This window comes from Tursiops truncatus, chromosome 5 (assembly GCF_011762595.2).
Source record: "Tursiops truncatus isolate mTurTru1 chromosome 5, mTurTru1.mat.Y, whole genome shotgun sequence".
NCBI classification, from domain to species: Eukaryota; Metazoa; Chordata; class Mammalia; order Artiodactyla; family Delphinidae; genus Tursiops; species Tursiops truncatus.
Genome location: NC_047038.1, coordinates 27571148 through 27591791, shown reverse-complemented (window position 1 = coordinate 27591791; position 20644 = coordinate 27571148). Strand labels below are relative to the sequence as shown.

At 39.6% G+C, this 20644-nt stretch overlaps 1 protein-coding gene across 1 annotated transcript in view; it reads left to right on the top strand.

Moving 5' to 3' along the window:
- The first annotated feature begins 8387 nt into the window (after positions 1-8387).
- ANK2 (ankyrin 2) overlaps positions 8388-20644 on the top strand; it is a 689834-nt gene continuing 677577 nt past the window's right edge. The window contains exon 1 of the mRNA XM_073804947.1: positions 8388-8679. Coding sequence (XP_073661048.1) covers positions 8608-8679 — 72 coding nt within the window. The 5' untranslated portion in view covers positions 8388-8607. The remainder of the gene's footprint in view (positions 8680-20644) is intronic.

Below are 20644 nucleotides of genomic sequence, written 5' to 3'. Positions count from 1 at the left end.
GCAGGTAATGATCCTTGACATTTGTATGCCATGGCCCTTATCATTTACAATGTGCTATCACATATATTTGATCCTCGGGAGTGCAGCCCGTGATAAACATCAGAAGGGGTAGAGTAATGGCACATTAGTGGCAGACCCATAACTTCCTAGGAATTTAATTCAGCATTTCACATGATCTAGTCTGGTTACACATTGAAGCATTTATTTCATGTTATACATGGTCTTCAGTTCATCTGAGCAAACGAGTAAAAGCAGGTGGAGGGAAATCAAGCTCCAGAGTCAGAAAAGAAAAGGAAAGAAAAGAGTGCTTTTTAGTCAGAATTAGAAAACACCTGGGAATTTTAATAAAGTTCCACAGTAGTATAATTCAGCAGAAAGTGCTTGACAAGGGCTCTGAAAACGTTACTAGCCACGTGACCAGGGTCATAGAACTAAACTTCGCTGGGTCTTATTTTCCTTAACTGTAACATAGGTGTAATGTGGTCTTGCTGCTCCACGTTGTATTTGTGAAGATCAAATGTGTGATAGGTATAAAAGCCTGCAAATGAAAAAGTAATCCTAATGGGAATTTCAGATTAAGGAAAAAATAATACCCAATATTGTTTCTCACTCATTTAGTTCCCAGACCCAGTAATGAGTGTTTTATACTGCATTTAGAGCCTCTACCCCACTAGACACATACATACACACACAAAACAACCCATGAGGTTTGGAGAGGTAACTTGCCTAATGTCACAGATTATAAGAGACAGAATCCAAACTCAAAGCCAAGTTTGTCACACCAAAATACATACCTTTACTTTTTTAGACCTGCACAAATATCTATGTGTTCTGGCAATGAGGGTAATGAGTCTCTGTTATGAAATAGAGATCAGGAGCTAATTGGAAACATTTGAGAGGTTGGGGGCCCTGTGTGTTTTGAAGCTTGATTGAAGTGCTTATTAATACATATTTAAAATATATTATTAACATATATATTACATTATATATAATACTATTTGGGGAGTTTTGTGAATCTAAGAAAATACAAGATAATAAATTTATTTTGATTTTTTAAAATTTTATATGTACATTCCTGTTACTCTGTAAGAAGTTATAATCTCTTAGAGGAAACAAAGCATTGACCTTTGAGAAGACTTCTGAGAACTGTAAGTTAAGAATTATGTGGTTATGTTTCTTTGCTTCATATTTGATACAATGATCTCTCCAAATTATTTATACAAACACACACCCACACACACACTTTCTTTCACACACACAGTTTGGTGGAACCTCAGTGCAGTCAGCTATCTCTAGTTATAGGTTATGATTCAATACTGTTTGAAGTTGTGCTTTTTTAAATCACAAGCTTTACTGAGTATTTATTAAATGTGAAGAACTATGCTAGGCACTGAGAATTCAGAAAAAAATAAAACCCAGTCTTAACCCTTGGGAGCTCATAGTCTGGTTGGGGAGATAACTGTGTAGACAGACAATTTACAGATGTCAAGTATTAAAATAGAACTAGGAAAAATTGCTTGTGGGACCCAGAGAACAAAACTCTAATCGGTCTGAGGGAGTCAGGATGGCTTTCTCTTGATCTAGGTGTTGCAAGGTACACAGATGTTAGTCAGATGAAGAAGAGAGGTGAGGGCATTCTGGGCAGAGAGAACCCAGCATGTGTGAGGCCCTGGTCACAGGCAAGGCTGGCTTTTAGAACTGAGGAGTGGCAGGAAAAGAACATGAATGAGAAACAGAAGGAGACAGGCTCAAAGGCCAGCTGTGGAAAGATTGGGAAGGGCAGGCACTAAAGGGAAAAAACCTCAACCAACTAATAACTTGAAACAATTTTATTATAACAACTATACCTGAAATAGTTGCCTAAAGTATTATGTGAATGGCCTGAATAGCATTCCATTATACATCCCAATATGCAGAATTTATATAATTTATGCACTCAATTTTTCCTTTAGAATATTTAGGTGATTTCCAGGTTGTTATTGTTTATTTGTTTTACTATTATAAAGACTGCTGCAGTAGAAAAAAATCTTTACTCTTGTTCATGATTATTTTCGAAGTCAAAAGTTATGTATAAAAAAAAAAAAAAAGTTATGTATAGGGCTTCCCTGATGGTGCAGTGGCTGAGAATCCGCCTGCCGATGCAGGGGACACGGGTTCGTGCCCTGGTCCGGGAGGATCCCACATGCCGCGGAGCAGCTGGGCCCGTGAGCCATGGCCGCTGAACCTGCGCGTCCGGAGCCTGTGCTCTGCAATGGGAGAGGCCACAACAGTGAGAGGCCTGCGTACAGCAAAAAAAAAAAAAAAAAAAAAAAGTTATGTATATTTTTAGGGCTTTTTTTTGTACAGAGTGACAAAGTACCCTTCAAAGAGTTTGTACCAGTTTATAGCTCTATCAACAATGCCTGAATATTCTTTCTGAAGCTCTGGGGGAATTTTCTTTACTAGAAATTGCTTCTCTGACAGTTTATAAGTGAAAATAGTGTTTTGTCATTTGAATTTGCATTCCTTTAATTTTAATAAGTCTAAACATTTTTTTTTTCATCTGCTCATTGGAAGTCACTATTCTTTTGTGAGTTTTCCTAAAACCCCTCCTCCCTTTTTATAAAGTGATTGTCTTTTCCACATATTAAGGATATTAACTCCATCTGTCCATAAAAACTGTATAAATGCTTTTGCTTGGGGTCATTTAACTGTTAATTTTTTTCTTTTCATACACACAAATACATACATTTATGTGTATTATACATTTTCATACCCAAATTATAATAAAATGAGTTTTAACATAAAGAAATTTTATAATTTTATGTAGAAAAAAAATCTAGCAATCTTTTTCTTATTTATTATTTTATAGCTATCATTCTTTTTTTTAATTAATTAATTAATTTATTATTTTTAGCTGTGTTGGGTCTTCGTTTCTGTGCGAGGGCTTTCTCTAGTTGCAGCGAGCGGGGGCCACTCTTCATTGTGTTGCATGGACCTCTCACTATCGCGGCCTCTCTTGTTGCGGAGCACAGGCTCCGGATGCGCAGGCTCAGTTTTGGCTCACGGGCCCAGTTGCTCTGCGGCATGTGGGATCTTCCCAGACCAGGGCTCAAACCCGTGTCCCCTGCATTGGCAGGCAGATTCTCAGCAACTGCGCCACCAGGGAAGCCCCATAGGTATCATCCTTGAAAAATCTCCCTCAACACAAAAAGTATATTAATATTAAGAAGGGCTTTTACGTCAAAGCACAGGGATATAGATTTTATCCTGAGGGCAATGGAAAGCCATCAGGTTTTGAAATGAGAGAATATTTTTTTTAAGGAAGGTAACAAGATGTTCCAGGATAGAAGAAGCTCTGCAGGGTCATTATTAAGAAACTACAATACACTAGGTGTAGCTGAAAGCCTAGAATAAAGCCATGGATATGGAAAAAAAGAAGCAGGACATTACCATATGAGAATTCCCGGGGTTTGGTGAGAGATTATTATAGACTGTGAGAGATGTAGAGAGGCCTAGAGTGACAGTACAGTTTCTTGTTGGAGTCACTCAGTTTCTGCTGAGAATCTTCATCCAGATTAGGAATGGAGGATGGAGCAGGTTTTTTTGAGTATTCGTGTATATGGATGGATAGAGGAGATGGATAAGAAAAAAGGGATGTGTTTTACTTCGTCTCATATTCTAGGGACTGAATAATGCCATTACTTAATGCACTGGAACAAACACCTTCCTGGAGTACTCTTCACTGCTGTGGCAGGTGCAAGTGATACCAAGATGTATGAAAGTAAAAATGGGACTCTTTTCCCACTCACAAGATTACATTATAAATCTATTTATCCATATCTATCAACCTCAATATCTACCTATTACTTACCTATCTGTCTACCTTAAACCTTAACATTATTTATTGATATATTCCTTTCTTGTTAATTTTGAATTAAGTACCCCAGGCCACTAGAGACTGAAGAACCTGATTTGGATTTCTATGTGCCCAGTCATGATACAGAAGAGCTGGAAGTCATAGCCAAATTACTGTCACTTAACTTGCCTCACTAAGTTTCCCCTGATTCTCTGAAATAGTTTCTTTTTAACCACCTTTATCCTCAGCCTCCTATTATTTTTTCTTTTTCTTTTTTTTTAAATTGAAGTATAGCTGATTTACAATATTGTGTTAGTTTCAGGGGTACAGAAAAGTGATTCAGTTATATACATATTTTCAGATTATTTTCCATTATAGGTTATTACAAGATGTTGAACATAGTTCCCTGTGCTATATAGTAAATCCTTGTTGCTTATCTAGTTTATATATACTAGTGTGTATCTATTAATCCCATACTCCCAATTTATCCCTCCCCCGACTCAGCCTCCTATTTTTTAGGTAGCTATCATTACATAAATAAATAGTAATAACTGTATTATTGAGTGTTTACATTATGTGTTTATAATGTTTATGAACATTATCTCATTTAATAGTCACAATAACCCTGTAAAGTTAGTACTATTATTATTTCCATTTCACAGATAAGGAAACTAAAGTATAGAAATGTTAATTAACTAGAATTTAAGCTGAAAAGGAAGTTCACCATCTTAAAGCCTACTACACTGCCACCATAAAAGTTTTCACATTGATTGACTTGAGGAAATGCTTGTAAAGGAAAAAAGAAAACAGTTTTTATGATGTAGCTTCATAACGAGTTTTTCATATTTGAATATGAATGTAATTCTTATCCACACATTTGAGAAACTATAGTATAGTGTTTGAGTTATAGTATAGAGTTTGGGTTTTAAGATTTGAACTGGAGTTCAAATCATGACTCTCCAGTCTTCTAAATAAACTTGACAGAAATATTTAATTCATTCAACAAATACTTATTGAACATCAATGTGTCAGGCACTGTTCAAGGTACTGGAGGTTCTACATGTTAATTGTTTGCTTGGTTTTTGTTTGTTTGTTTGTTTTTGTCTTTTTTTTTTTTTTGGCCACGCTACGCGGCTTGCAGGATCTCAGTTCCCCAACCAGGGATTGAACCCGGGTCACAGCAGTGAAAGCCAGAATCCTAACCACTAGGCCACCAATGAACTCCCTTAGGTGTTTAATACAGTGAACAAAATCACTTCCCTGATCTCATGGAACTTACCTTCCAGTGACAGGCGAGTGTCAATAAATCAACAAGTAAATATATAAACTCTGTCAGACAGCAGTAAGTGCATAGGAGGGATGTACTGCAAGGTAAGAGATATAAAAAGGGTGGAGTGTTATTATCTTATAGGATATATTAGTTTCCTAGGGGTGCTATAGAAGTACCACAAAGTGGGTGGCTTAAACAACAGAAATCTATTGTCTTACAGCGCTGGAGGCTAGAAGTCTGAGATCAATACAGGGTTGGTTCCTGATGAGGGCTGCAAGGGAGAATCTGCTCCATGCTACTTTCCTAGAGTCTGGTAGTTTGCTGGCAAACTTTGGCATTCCTCCATTTGTAGGTGCATCATCCCAATTTCTGCCTTAATGTTCACATTGTGTTCTCCCTGTGTGTGTGTCTATGGACAAATTTTCCCTTTTTATAATGACACCAGTCATATTGGACTGGGGACACATCCTACTCCAATATGACCTCACCTTAACTAATTACATCTGCAATAACTTTATTTCCAAAAAAGGTCACATTCTCAGGTACTAGGGATTAGGATTTCAACATCTGCATTTGGGGGGACACAATTTACCCCATAATACAGGGTAATCAGGAAGTCCTCACTGATAAGGTGATATTGGCACAGGGGCTTGAAGGAAGTAAGGAAATGATCCATGCAGATATCTGAGGGAGGAGTGGTCCAGATGCAAAGGACCTGAGACCAGGTCCTAGAATGTTCAAGAAGTGGAAACAAGGCCAGTGTGGCCATGGTGAGTGAGTGAGGGAATGCCTGGAAATAAGGTTGGAGAGGGGTGGGCAGGAATGGAGGATGGATTACATAGATCTTATCTTACATCAAAAGATGGAAAAGCCTTGGTTCTTACTCTGAGTGAGAAGGGAAGACACAGGAGGGCTTTGAGCACTGCTAGCTGCTCTCTGGTAAGCCACGTGTGAGGAGCAAGGGTGGAAGAATACAGACTGGTTAGAGACTTTTGCTATCAGGCAGGTGAAAGATAATGGTGGCTTGGACTAGACAGATTGTACTGGAAATACAGAAGTGGTTGGATTCTGCATGAATTGCTCTTAGAGCAAATGTGGATTGTGAGAGCAAGTAAGGAATTAAGACTATCTCTGAGGTTTTTGTCCTGAGCATCTTAAAGGTGGCAAAAGCTATATTGGAGCAGTGACTTTGGCAGGGGAAGACAAAAAGGAGCTCAGTTTTGCCCGTGATAAGTTTGCAACTCCTAGATATCAGGTAGAGGCGAAGGCAGTTGGAAATAGGAGTTTGAATTTAAGGGGGAAGACTGCGGATGGAGACATACATTTGGAAATGCATATCAGAAAGTAGATTCTATTTAAAGTGATGCAGGACTTCCCTGGTGGTCCAGTGGGTAAGACTCCGTACTCCCAATGCAGGGGGCCTGGGTTGGATCCCTGGTCAGTGAACTAGATCCCGCATGCTGCAACTAAGAGTCCTCATTCTGCAACTAAGAAGTCCACATGCCACAAGGAAGATCCTGCGTGCCACAACTAAGACCCGGTGCAGCCAAAATAAATAAATAAATAAATATTTAAAAATACATAAATAAAGCCATGGAACTGTGAGATCAACAACAGAGTGAGTACAGAGATAGAGAAGATGTACATGGAGAGGAAAAGGAGAACCAGAACTGAACTCTTTGACATTTCAAAGTTTAGAAGTTCACAAGTTGAGCCAAATGAGGACTGAAAATTGATCACTTGATGTAGTAACATGGGGGTCACTTGGAACCTTGTCAAGAGGAAGTCTGGTGGGGTAAAAAGCCTGAATGGAGTGGATTCAACGAAGAATGTGAAGAGAGGAACTGGCTGTATTAAAACTTTGTGGAGGATCTTGCTGAGAAGCGGTGTTGAGACTGGAACACTAGCTGCAGGGGAGAGGAGGGTGTCTGCGGTAAAGGAAAACATTTTTCAAAGGTGGGAGTATGTCTATATGGAGATCCATAAGAGAGGGAACAAATTAATCTCTTGAGGGTCATCTTATCTGTAAAAAGCCATAATTCCCACCTCCATGGGGCAACTGAGCTAATGAAGGGAGATAAGGATCAGGTCTTGGAAAGTGGTTTGCCCTCAATCAAAATGACAGCTCCAGGGCTTCCCTGGTGGCGCAGTGGTTGAGAGTCCGCCTGCCGATGCAGGGGACACGGGTTCGTACCCCCGTCCGGGAAGATCCCACATTGCCGCGGAGCAACTGGGCCCGTGAGGTGAGCCATGGCCACTGAGCCTGCGCGTCCGGAGCCTGTGCTCCGCAGCGGGAGAGGCCACAACAGTGAGAGGCCCGCGTACCACAAAAAAAAAAAAAAAAAAAAAAAAAAGACAGCTCCAACTGCATCCCTGAGAAACAGTGATGTACACAAGGCTGGTCCCTGTGGGGATTCACCCCTCCTGCCACCAGGCCTGGCACAGATGGAGGTCTGCAGAACCTGGTCCTGCCGTTTAAGTTCTTCACAGGGCTGCAGAAGACGTGTTCTCCGCCTTAGTGAGGACGGGGGGCCGTCACTACCCTGTACGGTAGCTGAAAGATGCTTTCTCATAGTGAAGAAGGTGGGAAGGGAGAAGCTCAATCTTGGGGAAGGCGGAAACGCCCAAAGCCGTGTGGAAGACACACGGCTGAAGTCGCTTCGCTCACCAGCCCACATCTGACTTGGGGTTGAAGTCGCAGTTCGCATTTCACACCGCATTCACTCCAGAAATTAATTCCTCCTAATCAGGAGGGAGTGGTTGGCGGAACAAAGAATGTGTGTCTGCGGAGGCTAGGGGTGGCTGGGTGGGTGCCTTTCAATGCGAAAGGGGAGAATGCGTGGGACCAGGCAATGTGTGCACGGTATGAATGGAAACAGGCCAATGAGTGTGGAGATGGGCAGGGAAGAGCTGCACGCGGCGCCCCAGCGGCCGGGGGCCTCCCGAGGGAACGTCTGCCTGTGATGCGGGAGCGCCAGTCGAGGAGCCTCCTTCTCCCCACCCACCTCCCAAACTCCGGCAGTCAGTGGTGCATATAGACATATTTCTGGGAGCTGTCCATGAGCTCATCGCTCTCCCGGCGATAGCGGCGGCAGCGAGGGAAGCAGCCTCATTTCCCCCCGGCGCCGCTAGAATAAGCCCCGCCGCTCGCACATTCACACGCGCGGCGCGCGGCGCCGGGAAGGAGCAGCCGCCGGCCCAACCCCGAGGCCAAGGTCGCCCCCGACCCTGGTCCGCCATGGCCCGGAGTCTCCCCGCCGGGAGGTAGGTGGGCGCAGGAAGGGGCGAGGGGCTCCGGCCAGGACTGCAGCCGGGCGAGCCAAGCGGGCAGCCGCTCCTCGCGCTCTGCGGCGGAGGAGCCGGGCGGGGCCGCGAGCGCGGCGGCTGCGGAACCTCCCCGCCCGTGTGGGGCCGCGGGCCGCAGGCCCCGCGCGGAGGAGCCGCAGGAGACCCGAGGGACCCGGGCGTGACAGGAGGAAGAAACCGGAGCACCAGGAAGATGGCTTCTCCCACCTCCCCGGCCCCGGAAGGCGGGGCCTCCACGCCGCCGAACCCGCCGCGGATTCGTCAGGTGGGTGCACAAAGTGCGGGGAGGGGCGCCCGCACCCCATTGTTCTCGCCTTCCCCAAGGACGGGGACGTCGCCCCAGTGCAGAGGCTGACGAGGAGTGGGACTGACACAGGCATACTTGGCCGCATCGCCTGGTCCAGGACCATTCTCTGAATGCCCTGTTCCCAGTCTCGCTTCACACACGGACACAGAAACACACACACACACACACACACACACACACACACTCTCCTAGAAAAACACGTTTTCCAAAACCAGATGTGTAACTTATGCATACACACACGCTCATATACACACCGCAAACTCACCACCCAAACTCATCCCCCCACCGCGCGCACACACACGCCCAGCTGTCACATGACCCACTGCGGAGCTACACCATTAAGGAGGAGCCCTTGGTGCCCTCAGGGGGGAAATGCACCCCAGACCCCACACCCCTAACCCCCGAGGACCTTGAGAGGTACTGCTGGAAGCATTCACTTCCCACCCACAGGAGAGAAGGAACCGTGTCTAGAGGTTTCTTACTAGTTCTCAACTTTCAGATAGAGCTACACCCAACAATTGCAGCCTTGTATTAGACATTAGTACTGGAAAACATGTGTTCCTGCTCTCCCGACTGTCTCTGTCTGCAGAGACAGTTTTCCCCAACACTGCAAGGGAGGATGTGGGGTGGGTGATGCACATTTCTTTGGCTGTCTGAATAAACCCTGTTTTCTGTTTGTATGGTAATATTAAAACATGGGAGCACTGCATCTGGTTGTGATCTGTGATTTGGTATCTAAAGGAGCCGCCTTCTTTTTGTGCTACCATTGCCAGGAACTACAGCATTAGCACTTTAGGTTATCGCGGTAGCAACGCAAGCGTCAGTTTGCCCTGTTCAGTGTAGTGTATGGGTGTGAGAATATGATCCACTGACTACAGATAGGCAACCTCTTGACCAAGGAGAATCGAACTCCTGTTTAGAAATATGGTAAAACTGGTGAATGCAGCAGGAGGATAATACCCAACAGAACAGTTTTTCTTCAGGGCAGTGTGGAAATTTTGAAGAACCCAGAAGCTTTAGAATTTATGAAAACATGACAGTAAAATTTGGTTGACACTTCACAAGGTCTTTGCCACATTTGAATTTTAATGTGTATAGATAATGTTATTTTAGGGATAACCTTGTGCATTTTTAATGCAATGACTAAAAATCAATGTGTACTTTTTTTTTAATGGCCCTCTGTGTCTCAATGAAGTTGTTAGGGTTTTAAATGCTTGTAGAGTCCAAGACTCTAATTTTATGACAATGCATTTTTAATTGCACTTGGAGTTAATTTTTTTTCCTGAAGCATTGTGGTAGCAGGCATCATTACATCTGTATTTGTGATGTTTATGCGTCTAAGAATGATGGTGAAATCACCGCTATTTGCAATGTAAGAAAAATGATGTCCTATGTGAAAAATCATTTTTAATACCTATTTGGCTAAATATATATGTACGTTTGTGTATATAGTTATATGTATTCATAAGAATCTCTGTGAAGCCTCATTCTATACTTAGAATAATTTTACTGATCTAAGAAATAGTATGTGTGAAAATGGTCAGGAGAAGATATTTGTATGAAAGGTCATTGCTATTTTGCAGAGTAGACACTCTACTTAGAGGACCTCATAATTAGAAGCTGTGTAAATGACATCATGCTTCAACATTCAAGTATTTGACTGGTGTCCTCTACTCAGCTTTTCATTTATATGACCTTACAGAAGCACTCTTTTAGTGATTGGTGCATTAATTTGCATAGGGTGTAGAAATAGGTTGCTGGAATTATTGGTCATTCCAGTCTACCTGATTCATCTAGGCAGGTGGAACGGAAGTCCTGACAACCTCTGACTACAGCGTCACCACTTTCCTGCAAGTGATTTTGAGGAAATTAGAAATTAAAAAAAACCAGAAGGGATAGCAGTGTTTTCCTGCAAAGTGGTGCAATATTTTAGGTCCCAGTCCCGGTATATTTTAACTGTGTCACTGTTTCCCTGACATATTTCTCCTTGTTCTTTAGTAATGCTTTTTCAAATCAATTCTGATTGAATCAGAATTGAATTAAAGTCTGAATTGTTTTCCTCTTTTTAAACCATAGTTGACAGAAAAAGTATAATTGAAAGAACATAGAAGTCCAAAGGTTGAAAGATTTTAATTGAAGACATGGCATGGGCTTTAGCAACAGATAAATTTATTGGCCATCATTTTAATTATATAACAGAAATTTAGAAATAAAATATTTTAGAAAGGCTTTCAGTGAATATATATTTATATCTTGAAAATTAGTATATTTAACTGCTAATTTCAATGAAAATATTCTATGTGAAGATTCATTTATTCAACAAACACTTATTCAGCACAGAGTAATGTTTCATGCCCTAAAGATAAAGAAATGAAGAAGATAAAAATGTTATCCATTAGGAGGTGTAGGTGTTTTTAATGAAGACAAACCTTAAAGTATCTGAAATTTGAATTGCTTATAGGGGCTTTTCCACATTATTTAAAAATATATTTCTCAACTTTTTGTTTTGATCATTCCTCTAATAATGAGTCTAAATAATTCCTGGGTTTGCATATACCTAAAAAGTCACTGTATGACTGAATTAATGTTTGCATCCATTTGATATATGATATATTTCTGTTCTGTTTTAATTATTTAATCTGTTATTAGAATGATATATCAGAAACTGTATATATTATTTTTACAAATTGATCTTTTGGACGTTTTATTTTTATTTTTTAAGCTTTTGGAAATTGCTGATATAGCATGAAATAGCTGAAGCAATCCAGTGCCTTTGCACATTGCAGTTAAAATCTAGGTTTCCAAAAATGAGATGATCAAGGGAAAATGACCTTCAACTTCATTCTGTCATGTTAAGGGAGAGAACAATTTATTAATATGCTCTGTCTTCTCAGGCTCCTAAGATACTAGATATTTATTTTTTTTCCTCTTTTAAGAAAAGGGTTATATTTTCTTTATTTTCTTTACAAGATAACTATGGTACAGAAGTTTCACTACTTTTTAAAACCATTTAAATCAAATTAGCTACCAAACTATAAAGACAAATCTCCTGGATTTCATTACGTGTTTATTCTTTATACATTTTCTGACCATAAAAGATTAAGAAATGATAGTTTTGCCACTAAGCTTTTAAATAGTTTGTCTACATATATTATGTGTATCAAGAGATCCATATGATTTCTATGGCATTGCCAGACAATTTAAATCAGTTAATTAAATGAGTATTTATTGAGATCTTGAAGTTAAGATACTTTGCTAACATCTTTCTGGGCCTTATCATCTTTCTGATGAGCTATGATGGGAGTTTCCAAAGCATTGATTGCTTTGAGAATTGGAGAGCTATAACACATCCTTTATAATTGGTGCCAGTAGAATTTAGTGTCTTTTTCTTGTTTCATGATCGATCCTTCTCCATGATCTGTGGGTATTAGTGTTATTTCATTTATGGACGCAAACCAGTGTTCTTTCTTTCTTTGTTGTAGAAACTCAGAAACCTCTCATATGGTAATGATAAAATATTTACAAAGGGGCCAGGTGTGATGCTAAGCAAGGCACAGTTTTCCCAACAGTCCTATGAAGGAGATATTATTATTCCCATTTTCTGATGAGTAATGTGGGTTTAGCGAAACTAAGCTGCATCCTCAAGTTCATAGCTAGTAAGCTGCAGCTATGCAACTCGGGGATTTAAAACGTCGTCATGATGCCTCATTTCACACTCACTGTTATTTTATTGTCTTTCCCTTCTAATTTGTAACCATTGGGGGAGATCTTCTTAGCACTCTTTCTACTTTGAGCCCTCTGTAACCATTCTCAAGAATTCTCCTTTAGTTTGCCTTGATGAACTGTAGGATTTACAACAGAGTTGAAAAAATTTTCATTATTTTAATTCATCAAATGAAAATAACTTGAATTCCATTTGCACTTCTGTATTCTCTAAGAGAGCATTTCTGCAGCCTCATGGTTGCTGAGAGGAAAGACTAAGGCCCTCATTTAGCTTTTGTTTCCCCTGAGAGCTCCTCAATTATTCCTGCTGTTTCCACGTTGGTCCTGAGAAAAATAGTTCTAAGAATGAGCTGGATTAATGGACAGTCTTCTTGAACAGGCATAAATAAATAGGAGGCTTTCATTTTCAAGTTTTTTAGTTTCTTCCAATATTAATTCCATGCTTTGTTTATGCTTGTCAAGATAAGTTATATTTTGAATTTTTGTGTTATGCAAAGTATTTGAGTTACAAAAAGAGGATAATTTCCTTTAGACAGTGAAGGGATAAAAGAGAATAAAAGCAATAAGTGAATATAGTGATGCATTGATATAATTGGTTTAGATTTTTAATTTTGTTTTTTAATTTATATACAGTAAAATTCACTTTTTATACAGTTTAATGAGTTTTGACAGATCCTTAGATTTGTGTGTCTATCACCACAGTCTAGGTGTAGAACAGTTCTAGCTCCCTGAAATATTCCTTTCTTTTTTTGGCCACGCTGCACAGCATGCAGGATCTTAGTTCCCCAAACAGGGATTGAACCTGTGTCCCCTGTGGTGGAAGTGCAGAGTCCTAACCATTGGACTGCTGGGGAATTCCCCTGAAATAGTCCTTTGTGCTAATGCGACTGTAGTCAAACAAATCCTCCCACCTTCAACCTCTGGCATCCACTGAGCTGTCCTCTGTCCCTATATTTTTGCCTTTCACAGAATGTCATATAAATGGAATAATTCAGAATACAACCTTTTTTTTTTTTCCCCCTGGTACGCGGGCCTCTCACTGTTGTGGCGTCTCCCGCTGCGGAGCACGGGCTCCGGACGCGCAGGCTCAACGGCCATGGCTCACGGGCCCAGCCTCTCCGCGGCATGTGGGATCTTCCCAGACCGGGGCACGAACCCGTGTCCCCTGCATCGGCAGGTGGACTCTCAACCACTGTGCCACCAGGGAAGCCCCAGAATACAACCTTCTGAAACTGACTTTTTTTCACTCAGCGTATTGCCCTTAATAGCCATCTAACTCCTTTCATTTGTCAATATTTTATTCCTTTTTATTGTGGAATAGTATTTTATTGTATGGGTGAACCATTGTTTAGCCATTCAGATGAAGGACAGTTGGGTTGTTTCCAGGTTGGGGCAATTATGAATAAAGTTGCTATTAAATATTTGTATACAGGTTTTGTGTAAACATAAGTATTCACTTCTCTTGGGTGTATACCTAGGAATAGGATTGCTGGATCATATGATAAGCATATTTTAACTTTATAGGAAACTGCCAGACTATTTTTCAAAGTGGCTCTATGGCTTTTGCATTCCTTCCAACAGTGAACCAGAGTTCCTGTTGCTTCACATCCTTGTTAGCATTTGGTATTGTCATTTATTTTCCTTTAGTCATTCTAATAGATCTGTAGAGGTATCTCACTGTGATTTTAATTTGTATTGCTCTAATGACTAATGATACTTGAATACTTTTGCCAACATTTTCTTTGTTGAAGTGTCCAAATATTTTGACCATCTTTTAAATAGGGTTGTTTTCTTTTTGTTGAGTTTAGAGAGTTATTTATATATTTTGGAGACAAGTTTTTTGTTAGATATATAATTTTTTTAAAAAAATAAATTCATTTATTTTATTTTTGGCTGCGTTGGGTCTTCATTGCTGCACGGGGGCTTTCTCTAGTTGTGGCGAGCGGGGGGTACTCTTTGTTGTGGTGCAGTGGCTTCTCTTGTTGCAGAGCACAGGCTCTAGGCGCACAGGCTTCAGTAGTTGTGGCTTGTGGGCTCTAGAGCACAGGCTCAGTAGTTGTGGTGCACGGGCTTAGTTGCTCCGTGGCACGTGGGATCATCTGGACCAGGGCTCGCACCCGTGTCCCCTGCATTGGCAGGGGGATTCGTAAGCACTGTGCCACCAGGGAAGCCCTAGATATATGATTTGAACATATTTTATTTTAGTCAGTCTCTGCTCTTTTTATTCTCTTTTTAGTGTCTTTCTCAGAGCAAAGGTTTTTAATTTTGACCAAGTCCAATTATCAGTTTTTTCTTTAATGGGTTGTCCTTCTGTTGTATCTAAGAACTCTTTCCCTAACCCAAAGTCACAAAGATTTTCTCTCATTTTTTAAAAAGTTTATCATTTTAACATTTGACATTTAAGTCTTTCAGTCACTTTGAGTTGATTTTTGTGATGTGTAGTTCAAGGTTCTTTTTTTTTTGTATATGAATATCCAGTTATTCCCCTTTGTTGAAAAGACTATGCTTTATTAAATCACCTTTGCAGCTTTGTAAAAAAAAAAATCAGTTGACATATTGTCATGAGTTAATATCTGGACTGTCTCCTCTGGATTTAGATATTTTGAGTTTTTCAGATTTCAGAAAAAAGTATGTATCATGTAATTTTTAGAAAATCTAATGACATTAACATGCTTTTGACTTTGTTTTTTAAATGTTATTTACATAGTTTTCAATCTAAACATCATATTAATGTACAAGGCAAGCCCTTATGTCTGGAACGGAAGCAGTTTATGGAAGTGAAATGCATATAATAAAACTATGTCAAGAAAACAAATGGAAAAAAGACAAGGTGTACCCTATTTGATGAATACAAAGAGTTTCCAGAGGTTTTTAGAAAACAGTTTCTAACTCAGCTATGTTGAACATGGAAGTGAGATGAGAAATAAATGGGGACTTTAAGTTTCATTCACTATAGGCTTTGTCGAGATTAGCATTTCGTTTTTTATAAAGCATTACTATATGGGTAGATATGGTATATTAAGGAGCTAATTATCTGTTCCTAGTGACACATATGGCCTTGAGTTCAATAGTCTAAACCTAGCTTTTAGGTTACGTTAGGTTATCTATTGCTGCATAACAAACCACCTCAAACAGTGGTTTCAAACACCAGTAATCATATGTTTTGCTCATTAATCTGCAATTTGAGTAGGGCTTGATGAGAACGTTGGGAATCAGCTGGGGTTACTGGAAGGCTGGAGGTGACTTTACGGCTGGGGACAGAGCATCTCAGGTTTGCTCACTTGCATGTCTACTGGCCAATGCTGGGGCTATTGGCTGGAACACCTATATATGAGTCCTCTTCAGGTGGATACTTGTCTTCCTCACAACATAGTGACTGGGGTCTGAGAGTAAGAGTCCCCAGACATCACAGCAGAAGTAAAGGACATCTTATGACCTAGCCTTGGAAATCACATAGGGTTACTTAATGCCATACTCTCTTGGTTGAGGCAATCACAGAGGTTCAGCCAGATTCAAGGGGAGGGGAATAGACCCCACTGCTCTATGCAAGGGATGAATATCAACATTACATTGTAAGAAATGCATGTGGGATAGGCTATTTGGCCACCTTTGAAAATATGATCTACCACAGAGTGAGAACTAAGTTAATACAAAGTAAGCTGCTATATTCGGCACATTATTTTTGTCATTGGATCAGGAGGTAACACAGATGTGACAAGAACTGGTTAAATAAGTATTTCACAGGAAATATTTTCCCACTTAAATATCAGAAATCACTCTGTGCAAACACTGTACTTTTTTCACGTTGTTTGACTTTCGATTGCTTAGTAGTTCTGGACTTGGGGTCTGCCTGTGGAGTTTGGAGGGCGTTGCATAGTACCACCATTAGACACAAGGCTCTAGAGCCTCCGAGAAGTCAGAAATCAGGTTTGTACAGCTGTCCTGGTTGCTATTTGAGTAATTCTGAGTAAATAATTTCATCTTGCTAAACCGTACTTTTGTAATCTGTAAAATGCAAATAATTATCATTCTATCTCATAAACCCATCATTAAACTTTGATATAATATTTGTGCAGGTACTTCTAAACAATAAAATAATACAGAGGTATACTTTATTGTGAAAAAACATGTAATTTTTTTTTTTTTTTTTTTTTTTTTTGCGGTATGCGGGTCTCTCACTGTTGTGGCCTCTCCCATTGCGGAGCACAGGCTCCGGACGCGCAGGCTCAGCGGCCATGGCTCACAGGCCCAGCCGCATCGCGGCATGTGGGATCTTCCCGGACCGGGGCACGAACCTGCGTCCCCTGCATCGGCAGGCGGACTCTCAACCACTGCGCCACCAGGGAAGCCCAAAACATGTAATTTTGATTTGAATTGTTTGTGACCTAAGCATCTTGGTTAACTAATTGAACTTATTCTAACAGTTTATAAACAATTTTATTATACTTTTTTTAAAATTGAAGAAGTCATATAAGAATGTGGTAGGGGATTCCCTGGTGGTTCAGTGGTTGGGACTTGGTGCTTTCACTGCTGTGGCATGTGTTCGGTCCCTGGTTGGGGAACTAAGATCCTGGCAGCTGTGGTGTGGTCATAGAAAAAAAGTGTGGTAATAAATTAATATTTTTAGAGATGGATATATTTGAAAAGTAAACCTTACTACAAACCCAAACTCTGCAATCCCCTACCCCTGGAACAGTCATTTCTTATGTATTCCCTTAGAAATATTCTGTTTATAGAAACATTTATCTGTGTACATACTCCTCCCCCCTTTTGTTTACACAAATGGGAGCCTACTATACACATTGCTTGATACTCTGCTTCTTTCATAAAAATTTATTCTGGTCCAGTTTGGTACATACACTTGATCTTTTATTGTTACATATTATTTTATTAAATGAATGTATCATAATTCATTTCACTCTTTGTGAATGGACATTTAGGTTGTTTCTAGTATTTTGTTTCAGTGAAAATCTTGTACATTTGTATTTAAGAATGTGTGTGGGCATATATGGGTCTTTGAACACATGTGTTGGTAAATAAATTCCCAGAAGTCAAATTGTTGGATCAAAAGCTACTTTTTACTCCCTCTCACTTCTGAATACTATATTCAACAATGTAGAAACCCTCAAGTAACAAAACTGAATGATATCAATTTTGGTCTTAGGTGTATAATTGTCAGTCAAGTTTATATTTTGCTAATCCTCTTTTGTTTTCTCCATGTTTTAAATGTTACATGCTCAAATGTCAACATATTAGGAAAAGAGCCATCATAGTCTTGCGATGCATCATTATGGATCACACTACTTTGGCTGAAAACTTTTCTTCATTTAAATCCATTCTTTCCTTAGATCACTTTAGATTATTCAAGTTCCAGAGTGTTATTAACAAGTATTATTTCTGTTCACTTTTCAGAATCCTTCATTATCATTCTTAATTTCACAATGACCAATATGTGTAACAGCTTGGAAAGCAGATAATCCATATTTTAGACTCCAGATTAGTTAAGTGGATGCGCAAAGAGTATAATTTGTTTGGGATTACCTAGCAGATGAATGGCAGTCTGAACAAGGCCCTGATTAGTAACTATTTGCTTTTTAACCAACAGAACTTTATTGCATTTCAAACAACAAGTTAGCAATCAATCACATTTTCAATTTTAACTATCATTTGGTGGAAGGTTATTAATAATGTAACTCTCCTTTATATTTTCACTTGGATATAGATAGTATATACTTGGATATATAGAAAGTAGCTCTTAAAATGAGAAATCAAATTTAACGAATCAGGTGTAGAATACCCCTAAGTGCTCATTTTAAGAGATAACTTCCTCAGATTTTTCAAAAGAAAAGCCATCATTATATAAAATAAGTTATGGTTCATTTGGAAAATTCTTCCTCAAAAGGATATTAGATCTATCCCTGCTCTCAAAAATCTTACAATCCTATAGAAGAAATCAAGCCGTGTACACAGCTTACTGTAATGCAGATAGAATATGGTAAGTATAATAATAGAGTACAAAATACCATGGGAGGAGATGAAAGAAGTTTATTTTGATTGGAGGAAATCATATTAGGTTTAGTGTAACAGTTGAAATGTGAGTGCAATATTGAAGAATGGATTTCATTTTGACAGGTAGAGATTAGATAAAAAGCATTTCAGGTCCAGAATAAACAGCATGAAGGGACACATAGAGATGGAAAAATATTACAGGTAGGCAGAATGGTTAATAATCAATCCCAGTTGGCTACAGGGTAGGAGACAAGGAGAGATTAGTGCAAGATAAAATTGGGAAAATAATTGATATAATATCATGCAAAGTCTTCAATTGACCAGAGTTTGGTCTTTATTCTTGAGAATATGCATACTCCTGCTAGGGCTTGGCTTTATTGCCCACCTCCCTCTCATCCTCAGATAAAAGCTACCTTCAAATAAAATCATCATCTTCACCATCACCTAATCATGGATAAACCATATTTTCACAATCTTAACTAGGAAACATTGCTATTTTCATCAATTCTGTAACATAAAATCTAAGAAAAACCATATGTTTACTCTCTGCACAAATAACTTCATGCCATGCTCCCTTAGATTCTCTCTGTCTTCCTATCAGATTACCTTCTCTTGAATAAAAATTTTGGAGCTGTTGCTGCATGTCGAGATTTTAGTTGAAGGAATAATTTATTTCAAAGGTTGAACAATAATAGATTTAACATCATAGCTCTCACTCAGATCCTTTTGTGTAAATGTAACTTGTAGAACACTCAGAAAAAAAAAAAAGAACATTGTAATAGTTATTGCTTATCTGGTTTGTCTCATTTGAGCTCCAGAGTCTTGACATGTCTGGGAAATAAACTAGATATTTTTTTGTAACAATGCTTTCAAAAAGTTCTTTAATTCAGGACTTTATGAAGGTAATAAAAGAATGCATAGGGAATAATTGAACTCACAATATAGAATAAAAATTACATGTCTTTAAAGATACAATAAGTTAAGCATATCCTTGCAGTTATTAATACTATTCAGTGGGGTTTTGATACGAAGTTCTGTGCCTCTTCAGTATCTCTCAGTCCTGTCTGGATTTCCTTTCTTCCAGATAGAGCCTGATCACATTCTGAATCCCATTATCTTTCCCAGTAATGTTTGTGCTGTAGTTGATAAATTCTTTAAGGCCATTATCATTATTTGCATATTAATCTCATTTGATACTAATGGGATTTAATTTGAAAATTGTTAAATTAGTTGATTTTATTAAAAATTAATTTAAATGTTATTTAAAGTACTAAGTTTTATCATCTGATTTCTGGGCTATTGTGCCTCTGTCACTTTACTCTGCAAATCTTCTACCATTATATATCAATTAACCTGTTAATGATCTCTCTCTAATCAGTGTCTTCCGTCTTGAGAATGTGTATTTGGCCATGGTCATCATTTGGTGTGCTGTGGGTGATGGGAGGAGTATTTTAAGTTACAGCTTACTAGGTCATTTTTTCTTTTTCTTTTTTTTTTTTTTGCGGTACGCGGGCCTCTCACTGTTGTGGCCTCTCCAGCTGCGGAGCACAGGCTCCGCACGCGCAGGCTCAGCGGCCATGGCTCACAGGCCCAGCCGCTCCGCAGCATGTGGGATCTTCGCGGACCAGGGCACGAACCCGTGTCCCCTGCATCGGCAGGCGGACTCTCAACCACTGCGCCACCAGGGAAGCCCCAACTAGGTCATTTCTTGATGGGAGTTCAGGCTGAAAACAGAACCCCTTGGGCCGACTGCTGGTAGTTCCTGTGTCACACATGACCAGAAGCAGAATCTGCGGTGATATACTCAAGTTTAGACAATGGAAGCCTAACAAGAAAGCAAAGATGCGATCGTGCTCATGGAGCAAGGTATCTCACAGCTGAAAGAAATTAGAGGAAACACCAAGATCTGAGTTCTTATCAAGAGCTACACCTGGAATTTATTATTTTTTTCTTTTAATGGAAATTAAACAAACATTCTTTTGTTTCACCTGAGGAGGTCTGAAAACAGTTTAATTCTGTTAAATGCTTTATTGCAGGTAGACTGAGGTAGTAACAAATCTCCTTGAATCTGCTACACTATCTTTATACACAAGTTATTTATCTCAACAATTTTCCTTTATAGTAGACGGTAACTTGCCAGCCACTTGGTATTAAAAACCAGACTCCTGGAAATGCAGTTTTTCAAATCCAT